The sequence below is a fragment of the Patella vulgata genome, chromosome 1 (genome assembly GCF_932274485.2).
Source record: "Patella vulgata chromosome 1, xgPatVulg1.2, whole genome shotgun sequence".
Lineage (NCBI taxonomy): Eukaryota > Metazoa > Mollusca > Gastropoda > Patellidae > Patella > Patella vulgata.
The window spans coordinates 52871066-52885386 of NC_065879.2; the positions used below are offsets into that span (position 1 = coordinate 52871066).

General features: G+C 39.0%; 1 protein-coding gene across 5 annotated transcripts in view; it reads right to left on the bottom strand.

Annotated features, from left to right (window-relative positions):
- Nucleotides 1-14321, bottom strand: part of LOC126830378 (chordin-like protein 2) — a 424750-nt gene that overhangs the window by 273112 nt on the left and 137317 nt on the right. For 4 of the 5 annotated variants that reach the window (XM_050560793.2, XM_050560785.2, XM_050560779.2 and 1 more), the window contains exons 3-6: nucleotides 12719-12831; nucleotides 12448-12541; nucleotides 11169-11341; nucleotides 10044-10152 (exon numbers count right to left, since the gene is read on the bottom strand). In XM_050560793.2, the coding sequence (XP_050416750.1) occupies nucleotides 10044-10152; nucleotides 11169-11341; nucleotides 12448-12541; nucleotides 12719-12831 (489 nt within the window). The remainder of the gene's footprint in view (nucleotides 1-10043; nucleotides 10153-11168; nucleotides 11342-12447; nucleotides 12542-12718; nucleotides 12832-14321) is intronic. The other variant, XM_050560772.2, reaches the window with a different exon arrangement.

A 14321-nucleotide genomic window follows, 5' to 3' on the forward strand; every position in this document is an offset into this window, starting at 1 on the left:
TCGAGTGAACCTGAAAATTGTATGCAAAGTTTTTTTTTATCATTGATTTTTAGTAGCCTAGGGTGTACTCTTTCAGAATCTGCCGGGTGAACCTTGGTCACCCTTGAGCAATTTCAGAAATTCAAGATGGCCTCCAAGACGGCCGCCATTTCGTCAATTAGCAGCACATCAGTATAATAGTTGCGACGAATATTCTAAAATTTGCCGAAAATTGAAATATTTATGCAGTTATTTCCCTTTGCAGCCGATAAATATTTGATTTAATGAAATGTGTTTCTCAGTTATTCTCTATCCATCCCTTTTAAAAATTAAAATGCGCTGTTCATCGTATACTATATGCTGTCCTTATCAAATGCCAACTAGATCATTATAGTCCCGGCCGCCAAACCCAATATTTCGAGTGAACCTGGAAATTGTATGCAAAGTTTTTTTTTTTTATGATTGATTTTTAGTAGCCTAGGGTGTACTCTTCCAGAATCTACCGGGTGAACCTTGGTCACCCTTGAACAATTTCAGAAATTCAAGATGGCCTCCAAGACGGCCGCCATTTCGTCAATTAGCAGCACATCAGTATAATAGTTGCAACGAATATTCTAAAATTTGCCGGAAATTGAAATATTTACGCAGTTATTTCCCTTTGCAGCCGATAAATAGACTTTAGATTGCTATTCAGATTAATCACCTTTTTGGGCTTTACAGTTTGTGTCCAAGACGACGAAGTTAAAATAAGGAAAACAAGTGATTATAGATGCCCCCGCTATAGTTTATTCATACAATATTACACGTTAAAAGCATATCAATATATAACATAACATAACATAAAATAAAAAGAGTTTTAAAAGAAATAAACAAAGATTTAAAAATGCCTTAAGATAAAATCAGTTTATAAAATAAACAGCCAAACATCCAAATAAAAGAGTATTTTAGAGGTTGATATAAAAATGTTCATTTAACGGTCTCTTGGCCTACTCAAAAGTATTCTTATACTATATTTCTTCATCCTGGTGATCAGTCTGAACATCTGAGACACGCTACCTGCGGAGAAGTATCCCAGACACAGTCAATAGCCATGATATCCATATCACGTAATCTGCACCTCACAGGTCATGACATTGACGTCAATGGGTCATGAGGTCAACAACTCGTTACATTGTAAACAATAGGTTTATCTTCAGCATTATGTCCTTTGCACCCATAAAGACTATAAAATTCGTACAGTCCCAACATGTTCTCTCTTCTTCCAATGATTTTTCACAAAAATAACATCTACAACTCATAGAATTGACGTTATCTTCAATGACAGCGTCTGCGAATGGTTGTTCATAGAGGCTGCCATCTTGGCACTATTTTGTGCGTAGGTCGTGTCTATTTCAGATATACACAATCAATTCTGTTGATGTCTGTATCGTTGGGATTGACTAATAGTTAATTTATTTCAATTCTAAAACAAATATTTTAAACTTTAACGCAAATTTAGAAAATAGCCAAATTCTGGCTGGGATTACTGAGCAAAATGGCCATTCACTGTACACGTGCGAAAAAAAAAGCTAGCCACCAATTAATTTTCGTACGTTAGTTACGTACGCCTGGTGATTTTAGTAGGAGAACACGCTGTCTACAAGTACACGCGGTCCTGTAAAATATCAGGAAAGCACGCGAATTCATCTTTATATCTGTCTTTTAATAACTTATTAACGTGTTTCCTTTGTCAAACCAGGCGCCTTTGAAAAATCGTCTCTTGTCAAATTTTTACCGATTCTTCGAATATTGTCACGATTGAACAAATTCTATATAGTTATTCTACGGTATATATTCACAGGTGACGATGTCGCATGCGAATTATTGAAATATAGACCCGAAACAACCTAGTTTGTGTCTAGTGGATACACCCTCTCTCTTTGCTTAAAAAAAAAACAAAACAAAAAAAAATAAAACCGATTAAATTATTCCATATTTACTTATTGGGCGATGTTTTATTTTAAAATTAACGAAATTGCACCTGTTTATTACAATGCACATGTGTATTACAAATGTGTAATGCTCTACTCGTATATAGATCCCACCTGACTTAACAATTAATCAACGGGGTTAAGATTGTGGATTTGGTAATCAATTTCTGGTTTATTTATATACTAAAACAGCCCCCCCCCCCCCCAAAAAAAAAAACCCCCCAAAAAAACCGTCAGTACGATTTCAAAATCAGAGAGGCACTTTAATCAAATCATTCTAGAAAACGACTTCCTAAATGGATCAAAGCAATTTTTTGTGAACAGTATGTTGACACATTAGTGATTAATTCATTACAATTCCCAGACATTACGAGAAGGTTTAGAGTCTGTACACAGTCTATATACCTAAGTATCTGGTGTCTTCACCGCGAGTGTCAATAACAGCAGCGCAACGTCGGTACGGAGTGGACCAGACGATTGATGAATGCCATTGGCACCTGGAACCGCACTCTCAGAAAAGCCTGGCGCAATCCATCGGCTGTGTTTGGCCACAGATCACTAAAGATTTCCCCATTGACTCCAATGTTAATTCTCCTATCTTAGACCGGCTCTAACTTTTTCCCAAATTTTCGTTGGGTAGAACGCTTTCTACCACAGATGGAGCAACATGTGGCAACCACTTGCCCAAAAGCACGTATGAGGTTCTTCATAAAAACTTGAGATACACAAGCTGGAAGTAGAGACAAGTAAACATGCAATTTCAGGCCCTACATTTCAACCTAACCAACCTCTTAACTCTTGTATCCTTCCGCATCAAAATTATGAATATTCACCAAAACCTGGCAGAAAATGTATTTTCAAACCCTTTTCTTTGATTCTACACCAAAAAGTCAACAAAAATCGCCATGCAAAAGGGAGAAAAAGGAAAAGGGAGAGGAAGACTAAAAGGAATATTTGGTGATCTGTGTCCGTTTGGTCTCCGTACTACGTTATTAAGTCTCCTCTGAATTTCATCCCAAAGATGTTCAATCGGACTAAGGGCTGGCCAGTGCATAACGTTGACATGCTGGAAAACGTTCGTTCGATGACGTACGAAATGTGGTATGACGTTGCGTCTGAGAGGTTGCATTGCTGTGATGCCGCTTCCTCTCCCTGGACCAAGATTTCGGAACATCACAGGACCCAATCTCTGGTTCAGACCAATTCCACCCAAACCATTATGCTTGGACCTCCCCACGAGTCTCGTTCCATGACACATTGGTCAGAATAACGCTGGCCACGTCGACGCCATATCCTGATCCTCCCATCTGTAGTTAATACGCAATACCGACTCTCATCTGTGAACAGAACAGTTCTCCATTGCCTGAGTCGCCAGTTCTGGTGTTGTTGGGCAAACTGTAGACGTTTACGTCGATGGCGAGGGTTGATGATCGGTCCACGGTAAGGTCTAAGGCAATGGATGTTCTCTCTGGTGAGACGTCGGCGCACTGTGTCTTCCGTGTGTTCCCATTGTCTGACGTGCTGTCTCAAATGCCTGTGTGAAGGGATTCTGCACATGTCGCACAACATGGCGGCCTTGTCGACTTGTGGTAACCCTTGGTGTACCAGTTCCGGAGCGATCATCCGTGGTGTTGGTGGCTGGCCCGAAAGCGTTGCTGAAGCCTGTAGATGGTCCGAACATTGACCTGGAAGTGGCCAGCGTCGAGTCTTCCAAGCGCCTGGTTCCTCTGAGCTGTCGTGAGTCGTGGCATGCTGCTGACGTTGTAGTGTGAATGATTCAGCCAGGTATGGGGGTGCATTTTATAGGGCTCGTCCCGGTGAACAGCACGTGCAGCATGAGTTACATGAAAATCATGGAGAACACATTACCATCTCAGAAGTCAGGTTGCGTTTTTGAGAACATTTCCTGGGTTCAATTCTGTGTTGGGAAGGAGTCTTATTGCTCAGGTAAAGTTGGAGATGAGGTCACAAATATACAATACAACATTTGGCACGTTTTATGCAATGCGTCTATTCAGAGTAACATACCAACCGACGTTTCTTTTGCTGCTTAATATATTATCAAAGACGCCGTCAGAGCTGTAACAGGTCGCAAATGATAGTTTTATTAAACTGAGAAGTATCGCGCCGAGCATTAAACACTTGAAAGGAACATGTATTTCATGTTATGTTATATATTGATATGCTTTTAACGTGTAATATTGTATGAATAAACTATAGCAGGGGCATCTATAATAACTTGTTTTCCTTATTTTAAATTCGTTGTCTTGGAAACAAACTGTAAAGCCCAACATGATGATTAATCTGAATAGCAATCTAAAATCTATTTTTAAATCTTTGTTAATTTCTTTTAAAACACTCTTTTTATTTCATGTTATGTTATATATTGATATGCTCTTAACGTGTAAGATTCTATTAATAAACTATAGCGGGGTCATCTATAATAACTTGTTTTCCTTATTTTAACTTCGTCGTTTTGGAAACAAACTCTAAAGCCCAACATGATGATTAATCTGAATAGCAATCTAAAATATATTTATCGGTTGTAAAGGAAAATAACTGCGTAAATATTTCAATTTTCTGCAAATTATCGAATATTCGTTGCAATTATTATACTGATGTGCTGCTAACTGACGATATTAGGTTTGTATTTTATAATATTGGGTAGTATTTGGTAGTATTTGATGAGTATTTGCTAATATTGGGTTATTATTGGCTTGTTTTGGGTGGTATAGTGAGGCAAATCGAACAGTCAGAAATCGGTATCGCATTTGAAGTGCATTTCCCGCGATATAGCTCTCTATTTTTGAAAAAGAAATCAAATGATATGTCTGTTTTGCATCATTATGTTGTAGAATTGGGTAGTATGTGGTGATATTGAGGTGTTATTAGGTGGTATTGGGTAGTATTGGGTAAATCGTCCCACCCTGGCTCAAGGGCTATAAAAACCCACTGCGTTCTTGCCATTCCCGTTCAACGCTTCGAGCTGCAGTGGATCAAGCTCCTATCACACCAAACTAGTTCTCACTACGTTCTGAAAAATATTGCCAAACGGGCCCAACTATCTGTTTAATAACTTTGGGACGGGTTCGGACGGGCAAGGGTGCTATAGAACTTTGAGCCTGTTAAAAATGTTCCCCGTCCTGCAATTAGACAGAGGGGAAACGTTCTTAAAACGAGATGGACGTACTATGAACGGAATTGCCGTACTATGAACGGAATTGCCGTACTATGAACGGAATGACACCAGGGACGTGTTACAACGTGACGTAGTCGAGCATCAATAAGCAGTACTTTATTTATTTTATTTTATTTCGTGGGGTTGGGTAATTTTTAAAAAAATATTTCTTATTGTATATCATATATACTCTTCAAAAAAAGTAGGGGATATTGAAATGCAAATACTTATGCAGGTTGTGATATGATAATTAGTCAAGGACACTTGACATGCTTTAAGATTATGTTCAAAGATGAAAAATTATCGCCACAACAGAACCACTGAGCTGCACGTACGACACGCAATAGCGCCATACACGTGGGAGGGGTTTATGAAAACTGCCGCGTGCTGGTTTATCCTATCCATGTTTGCTTTCCTATCGGTTCTTGTATAAGATTTACTGTTTAGCGTATCTTTGCTTTAGTGTGTTACGTTTAATTTGCAATGAGACGTCTTCAACATGATGAACGTGTACGTGCTATTGGCATGCTTCAAATGGGTTCTACACAGCGAGCAGTAGCCAACATGCTAATGTGTCACTGTCTGTGATCAGCAGACTGTGGAACCGGTACCAACAAACACGCAATGTTGATGATATACCTCGTTCAGGTCGTCCTAGAGCCACTAAACAAGCCCAGGATCGATACATTCGTACACAGGTCCTGCGAAATCGAGGACAAACGGCCAATCAGCTTTCTGTAAACTTGTACCAAGTTACAGGAATTCGAGTTATACCCCGAGCGATTAGAAATCGGCTACATGCAGCCCATTTGCATGCGCGACGACCGCGTGCTGTGCCTCCATTAACTCGCCAGCACATGGGCGCGTGTAATGTTCTCAGATGAGTCCAGATTTCCTCTGGATTTCACCGATAGGCATGCTCGAGTTTGGAGGCGTGTAAAATGATCGTCATGCTAACGTTAGCGTCAGACAGCATGGTATATTCGGGCGTGGGTCTGTTATGGTGTAAGGAGGAATCGCCATGACTGGCAGAGCGAACTGCATATTGTTCAAGGAAAAGTCACTGGTGTGTACTACCGTGACTACATCCTGGCACTTTGCTTTGCTCAACGTGCAGGTCGACGTTTCATCTTTCAAGATGATAATGCCCATGCCCACCGCGTTGGTGTCGTGAATGACTACCTCCAGCGTCACCATATTGTCCATATGCCTTGGCCAGCCATGAGTCCTGGCCTTTCCCCTACAGAGCATGTCTGGGACATGATCGGGAGACGTGTTCGTCGACGTCAACGTTAACCGACAACACTGCAAGAATTGGCCGTGGCACTGCAAGAGGAGTGGGTCAGATTGACCCAAATCGAGAATGGACGATTGATTAGGAGCATGCCACGACGAACTGCTGAATGTCTGAGGATTGGTGGAGCAATTACTCATGATTAAGGCAAAAATCAAAAACGTCCATTTTCATTTTTGACAGTGTATCTCTTTGCGAGTGAAATGGGGCCGTCAGATAAGCCGCCCATATGAACTGTTTATGTTCATGTGTGGGCAATTAACATACACTGGTTACCTTTAATAAAAACAGCAGTGCATTTCCACGGTTTTGTATTGTTTCTGAATATCCCCTACTTTTTTTGAAGAGTACTAGTATTGTATTTGTAGGGTTGTGGGGTTATGGTACTAATTTATTTGATGGAGAATAAAACCATGGCTATTTAGCCCTTTTTGCATTATTTAAAAACCCATAATTTATACTTAATTACTTTTTAACGTGCATAAAACCTTTCATATTTGAATTTATTATCGGTATGTTAATTTATTTATTTCTATAATTTAATCTGGAGTGAGTTCAATGGAACCATCTTCTAAGCATTTTTTAAATTCTAAATGGTTGAAGATCTGGGCATCAGACTGGCTTCCACAACCACCAACATATATCCACATGAATTTGTAATTTGCATCTACCAAGGACATTAAACACTATTGAGCAGAAGCCTTTGTAGTTGTGGTACATGGTTCCAGTCTTGGGAGACTTTCTGGTGGCTATATGTTTCCCATCCAGGGAACCACAGGAATGTGGTACATTCCAGCGCATCATGAATTCCTCAGCAGCTTCTTTCCATCTGTCTCTGTCAACGGGACAGGGCAGATGATGGCATCATTTTTTAAGTCCATCACCAAGGCATCACAGACTTCTTTCACCAACAAGCATATGGTGTTTCTTGCTACCCGGAAACCATATTGCGTGGTGGCATAGTAATCTCCTGTTGCGAGATAACGCAGTGTGGTGGCAAGCTTCATCCCTGGTTCCAGAGTTTCCCTGTAGTTGGTGTCTTGTTTTTTATGAAGGGGGTGATGCGTTCTGTCAATCACGAGTGGGTTGATTCTCAAGACGTTGAAGACGGACTCATCCAGCTTGTGTCCCCCATTTCTGGTCAGGCCCACGTGGCCCTGGAGCCCCTGATAGGCATGTATGTGGGGTTATCGCCTCAATAATATGCTCCTATGTCCAGAAATATATAGTTTGTCTCTAGATATAGTTTGGTTTGCTGAAATAATCGCGAATTAAAGGGCCATATTGTCTGCCATTTTTGATTTTACTACCATCTGATCAGGATTTTAGTTTATTCCTTGACCCCCCAAAATACGGTTAGATACCAAAATTATCATCTTAGACTAAATACTATGGGAGTTATAGGGGATTATTTGGAATGGCGACCGTGTTGGACGCCATCTTGAGTTTCTCAAAACGTGCATGGGTAACCGAGGTTCACCCGACAGATTCTGAAAGAGGACACGCTAGGCTACTAAAATCATTCATAAAAAAACCTTTGAATACAATTTCCAGGTTCAGCCATAGTTTTGCCGGATTATTATTATTATGTGTATATACAGGTTTATTAACATATGCACAACATTTTGACGATGATACTCTCGTCTTTATATAGTGATTGTTATCCATAGAACTATGCTGTGTAATGTTGTTCAACGCATACCAACTAGATTCATACTGTTGCTTAGCTTAGCATAGATACAACCATATCCTTATTATTGTTTAGTATATAAAATAACCCATATATAGATGTTTTAAAATGGATGCCTTAGACAGTTGGACTCTATGTTGTCGCATGTAGGTATTAAATGAGTGGTAAATGTCATTATATACTATTCAAAAAAAGTAGGGGATATTTGATTTTGGGGGCATAATACTAAAATATGCAAATGACTACGAAAAAAGTCACTATAGAACCTAACAGAAGAAACATTTCCAGTTACATGTGACGCCCAAACGCACCAATAGCTACCGCATGGAATGCAGGTGATGCTTGGGATCATCATGGGGGTCCAACCCAAGATTTGCACGACTCTGACTTTGAATGTTACAGTCATTGTGGCATTGAATTCCAGTTTGGAAACATCAGTTTAATTGTTTTAGTGACCAGAAAACAAATTTTGATATGCGTCGGCTTACCCAAAATGAAAGGTTACGTGCCCTTGGCATGCTACAGATCGGCACAACACAGGCGGTTGTGGCGCGGACGATGAATGTTTCTCAGTCTGTCATAAGCAGGCTATGGTCCAGATACCGTGATACACAATCTGTACAGGACAGACCACGCTCAGGTCGATCAAGGGCGACAACTCAAGCCCAGGATCGATTTATCCGTACCTTGGCCTTGAGAAATCGTGTCATCACAGCAAATCAGATCAGCGCTCGTCTTCAAACAGACACTGGTGTGAGAGTGAGTGGCCAGACGATTCGGAATCGACTGCATAGGGGTCACCTTCGCGCCCGACGTCCTCGCGTGATCCCTTGTTTGAGAGATCATCACATTCAGGCAAGACGTCGTTGGTGTAGGGATCGTCAACACTGGGATAATCGACGCTGGAGCAATGTGATGTTTTCAGATGAGTCAAGGTTCACTGGTGATTTTTTGGACAGACGTAGGAGGGTGTGGCGTCGTCGAAACGAGCGCTTCTAAGACGTTAACGTCATCAGACATGATCGATTTGGGGGTGGTTCTGTTATGGTGTGGGGAGGCATCACTGTTGCTGGAAGAACGGCTTTACATGTTGTTGCAGGGCGTGTTACAGGCCAGTACTACCGGGACAACATCTTGGCAGTCCATGTTGTGCCGTTCGCACGACGTCATGGTCGCCGTTTCATCTTCCAGGATGACAACGCAAGATGTCACAGGGCCAGGATCGTTACAGGTTACCTCCAACAACAGAACATCACCACATTACCTTGGCCAGCACTGAGTCCCGACCTCTCCCCCATCGAGCATGTCTGGGACATGCTTGGACAGAGGTTACGTCAACGTCAACAACGTCCTGCCAATGTCCAAGAACTTGCTGCTGCGTTGCAACAGGAATGGGACAATCTGGACCAAAATGACCTTAGACGTCTCATTAGGAGTATGCCACGTCGGATCAATGCTTGTTTGGCAAACAGAGGAGGATTTACCCGTTACTGACTTGGTTGTGATGCTGTGGTAACTTTGCTGTTTGACCCCGGGTATCATTTTACCCTTATAATGGTCAGTCTGTGCCTTACTTAGTCTAACGATCATTTGGAATAAATCGATGAATGTGAACTTCATTTCATTTTGTCATTTGTTTCTTCGTCAGTTTCATTAGGTGACTTTAATAACACTTAAAAATCAAATATCCCCTACTTATTGAATAGTAATATGAAACCAATTGATCCTAAATCATAAAATCAAATGAAATGAGGTTTCTGAACGAACTGAGCTAATAAATTATACTCAATGTCATCGACAAATAAATGTCATAACAAACGCATTATTCTTCATCATATAAATTAGTTTATACGGGTTTTCTTTGTTTGTTTACTTTCATAGTTTTATCTAATCAAGTTTTGAAATTGTGTAAAATGTTTTATTGTAATATACCTTGAAAATACATTTCTCCACACCTCGGACAACAGTCATCACGTGTTGTAACCAATGTCTTGCATTTTACAGGTAAACAAGTCTTCAGATGACACAACAGATGACCTTTCTAAAATATAGAAACATCCACAAATCATCATTTCAGCACTGTTTAAAGTGTACAAAATAAATCAATTATTGTATCATAATAGCATCATAGGTTATCACGATGCGCTTCGGGAACGAAAGCTTCTTAATCTGGGCGGTGCACTTAGATAATTGGTTGGTTGATAGACCCCAAAAAACTTAAATGTTTACTCTGGGAATTGGGAAATATCTAGTTGGTGTGCTTAAAAAACTGGTCTGTGTGTTTAGGGAATGTGTGGCACCTGACTAGGAAATGTACTTCGGGATTTGACTATCCCGGTTCTTACTTGGGAGAGGCTGGGTTACCACGAAAACTAAAGTTCACAATTTGATGTACATGTAACAAGCACGCGGTATTTATATCCGTAATGGTCTAATTACGATGTTGTCGAATTCGAAATATGTAAATCATAAATTCATAATTATTTTTTTTTTAAAAATAAAATACATGTATGTCATTAAATCAATGTTGAACAACATTTGTATTTTACAAACTCTGACTAAATAGAAGTGTCATGTACACTCACTCGATGCTTACGTCTTTTGAAACACAATTATAACGTCAACTTACTATGTACCATTTTGTTTCCAAATCAATATAAAACCCCACCTGAAACAATACGTGGTACCATGTGTTCTCGAAAGAGAAAGCACGAAACACGTCTCTACTTTGGATCCGATCCGGATTACAGAGCCCGAAACCTCGGGGTTTAGCATCTTCTAAATGCAAATTCAAATTGAACTTCTTCAGTTTTAACCTTTGCATTCAAATGGTATGACAGACAATGATGTCCTACTATGCAGATAACCAAGAAAAATATCGTGCCTTAATAATATGATTCGTTAATTATAATACAGTAGATAAAATAAACCCCGCAAGTTCTGAATAAATTTGCCTCATTAACAGAATGAAGTGATGAACAGGATTAGTGTGACATCTTTAACCCTTGTTGATATTTTAATTGAAAAAATATAACATAGATAATAGAAATAACTTACCAAACAAACACACATAACACACTGTTCATCTCTAGTTGAGCGTAAACCAGTTTTATTTGAGGGGAAAACTTCTCCATCTTCAAACTCTTCTCCATCAAATTTACACCCAGGTTGTGGTTCGTTGCTCTTGGTATCCTCCTCTACCTGGTCTGTAGGAGGAAGGTTGGCATAGTCTAAATAACAACATGGTTGACTATTCACATAACAACATCAAACAGGCAAAAATAATACTAACTACAAGCTTAAACATTACACATGGTATACTAAAATGTAGAATAGAGAGTAGGCAGAATAGAAAGTAGACAGAATAGATAGAATAGAGAGTAGACAGAATAGGTAGAATAGAGAGAAGACAGAATAGAGAGAAAACAGAATAGGTAGAATAGAGACAAGACAGAATAGGCAGTATAGCGAGTAGATAGAATAGACAGAATAGAGAGTAGACAGAATAGATATAATAGACATAATAGAGAATAGACAGAAATAGACATAATAGACATAACAGACAGAATAGAGAGTAGACAGAAAATAGACAGAATGAAAAACATGATATTTAAAATAAACATAATACACAGAATGGGTAGAACAGGCAGTATAGACATAATGCAGAATGATAAATGCAGAATAGACATAATTCACATTAGACATAATCTTGGGAATGGTTAAACAGGCAGAATAGATAACTAAACGTGTCCAATTTCTTGCAAAGTTTGTTGAAATTCACCAAAACGAGAATCCTTGTAAATTTTGATTAAAATCATTAACGACTTCTAACAGATGATGAAAATTTTAAACACTGGTAGAGTTATCAGTCAGGAATTAGAAGCACCGTGCACAACCAAGGAGTAAAACACACTTAGTACGCAACCTGAGATTCCAGACGCAGAGCGAGTTCTGGATCCATATCAAAAATGCACAGTCGTTCACACAACAGGTAGAGCGAACAAAAACAAGCTTAATACAGACTTGTGGATAGAAAGCTGGGAATAACAATCTCGTGAATAACACATTTTGTCTTAATTGCATTCTTCTATTTATCACTAATATCATATTAATTTGTACGGTTTTTTTTACAATCCTGCACAGTTAACCATGTTAATTAAAAACATATATGCCAATTGAAACATATATCTATTACTTATATTAGTTTAAACATAATTGCCTATAAACGATGTTGATAGTGTAGATTTTTGACAATTTTCTTGTAAATGTAAAACATTTTCAAGTTTATAATTGCATGATAACTTCAGAAATGTGCTTCATGAAATAAGAAACAAACCTATACAGACTGGACAACATTGTCCTGGTGGATGTTCTGGTTCTGGACAATCGGGTCTAGGACATTTCTCACTTTTACATTCCACTTTACCGCCCTAAGAAATTGAAATAGACATAAAGTACTATGACTTGATTAGAAAGAAGAACGTAAGGATAAATATGTAGACTTACATTTTATGGTTACTAAATATTCTGAATTAAATAGGCTTCAATACTGATCCTTGAGGAACAACCGTTTCCTTTTTGTAACTCCATGTTGTAATATAGCTTACCTGTAAACACGTACAGTTAACACACGGCATGGTACCTATAGGCTGTAAAGTAGGGTTCCAAGTCTCACCAACATCATATTTTCTACCATCTAATATACACCTGTGTGCCTCACCTGTAATTAAAATGGCATCTAATGGAGCTACAGCACAATCCACACTGAGAAACATTATAACAATTTAGATGTCGAGAAAAACAACATAGACGCTTTTATAAAGTTAACATTTATAGTGCAACTAATTAACAGTATTCCTAAGACAGAAGCAGAAGCGAAAACAGGACGCAGATACATCAATATTTTAACAATAGTAACGTCATATTAGGAAGAATTTAAATCATTTGATTCTCCATTAATTGGTTATTTTAATGTCCTCATGGAGCGCCAGTATAGGTTAATGCTCGAATTTGACAAATTCGGCCATTGATTTTTATAATTCCTCCAGAGATTTTGACTGTTACATTATGACCTAAAATAAAATATATTTCGTACAGACCTGAAACCGAACTTTTAGATGTCTGAGATTACATACGTTTCAGTTTACAATACAAAATAACATCAATTAACTAATAAAAAAACACAAAATTACATACATATGGGGAGGGGTTGAATTTTATGATCAGGACAACATCGTAGTTGTATTTACGTGAGATTTGAGTTTTGATAAAAGAAAATGGTTGACATTAGATGGTCCATTTCTAAACACTCTTGCGTAGCGCGGAAACGAATCATTGCAATAAAAATGTGCGAAATATTAGTCCCGAAATGGACTGGTTAGTGTTGAGTGCATTCCATATTCCAAACATGTTCATCGGATTAGGCTAAGTATACCCATTCAGGTTCAAGTATTTTTATATTGTCCGATTCAAAATAAAGAGGGTGTGTTTCCGTCCTCTGAAAAGTTTGCGATTGTCAGACCACTCGTAAAGAAACAAGGACTTAATCCAAATGAACTAAAAAATTACCGACCTGTGTCCAATATCTCGTTCCTTGGCAAACTTATAGAAAAGGTTGTTTTTAATCAAGTCGATAGGTATCTATCCGATAACTCCATGTACTGCAAGTTCCAATCGGCATATCGCAAATTCTATTCCTCCGAGACTGCACTGGTAAAAGTTTTTAATGACATTTTAATCTCATTGGACAATCATCATGGAGTCGTTCTGGTAATGCTTGACCTTTCAGCAGCCTTCGATACGATCGACCATTCCATTCTATTACCACCCTGGGGTGTAGGGGGTGATAAGAATATACCCTTCGTATGTCCTGCGTGTCGTAAAAGGCGACTAAAAGGATCCCTGTCATGGGGCAACGTGTTTGCCGTGCTTTGCAAGCCGTGACGGCGGAGAGTGGAATCCTGGTTTGCGAGCCCTTTTTCTGCAACACATTACTTTGGCCCATAGGAGGTCAGAGTTGCCCACTCTGATCAATCGGCGTGGTCGTGTTAGTTGATGAGAAGATGATTTATTTTCTCCCTTACTGTGTTATTAGTTTAGTACAGTTAAACCTTTGCGTCCTGTAGCATCTTCTCAGAAGCCTGTACGGATCTTGCAATCAAAGCTGATTAGGGAGCAGTCAGTGATGAACTTTAAAGATTATAAACCTTT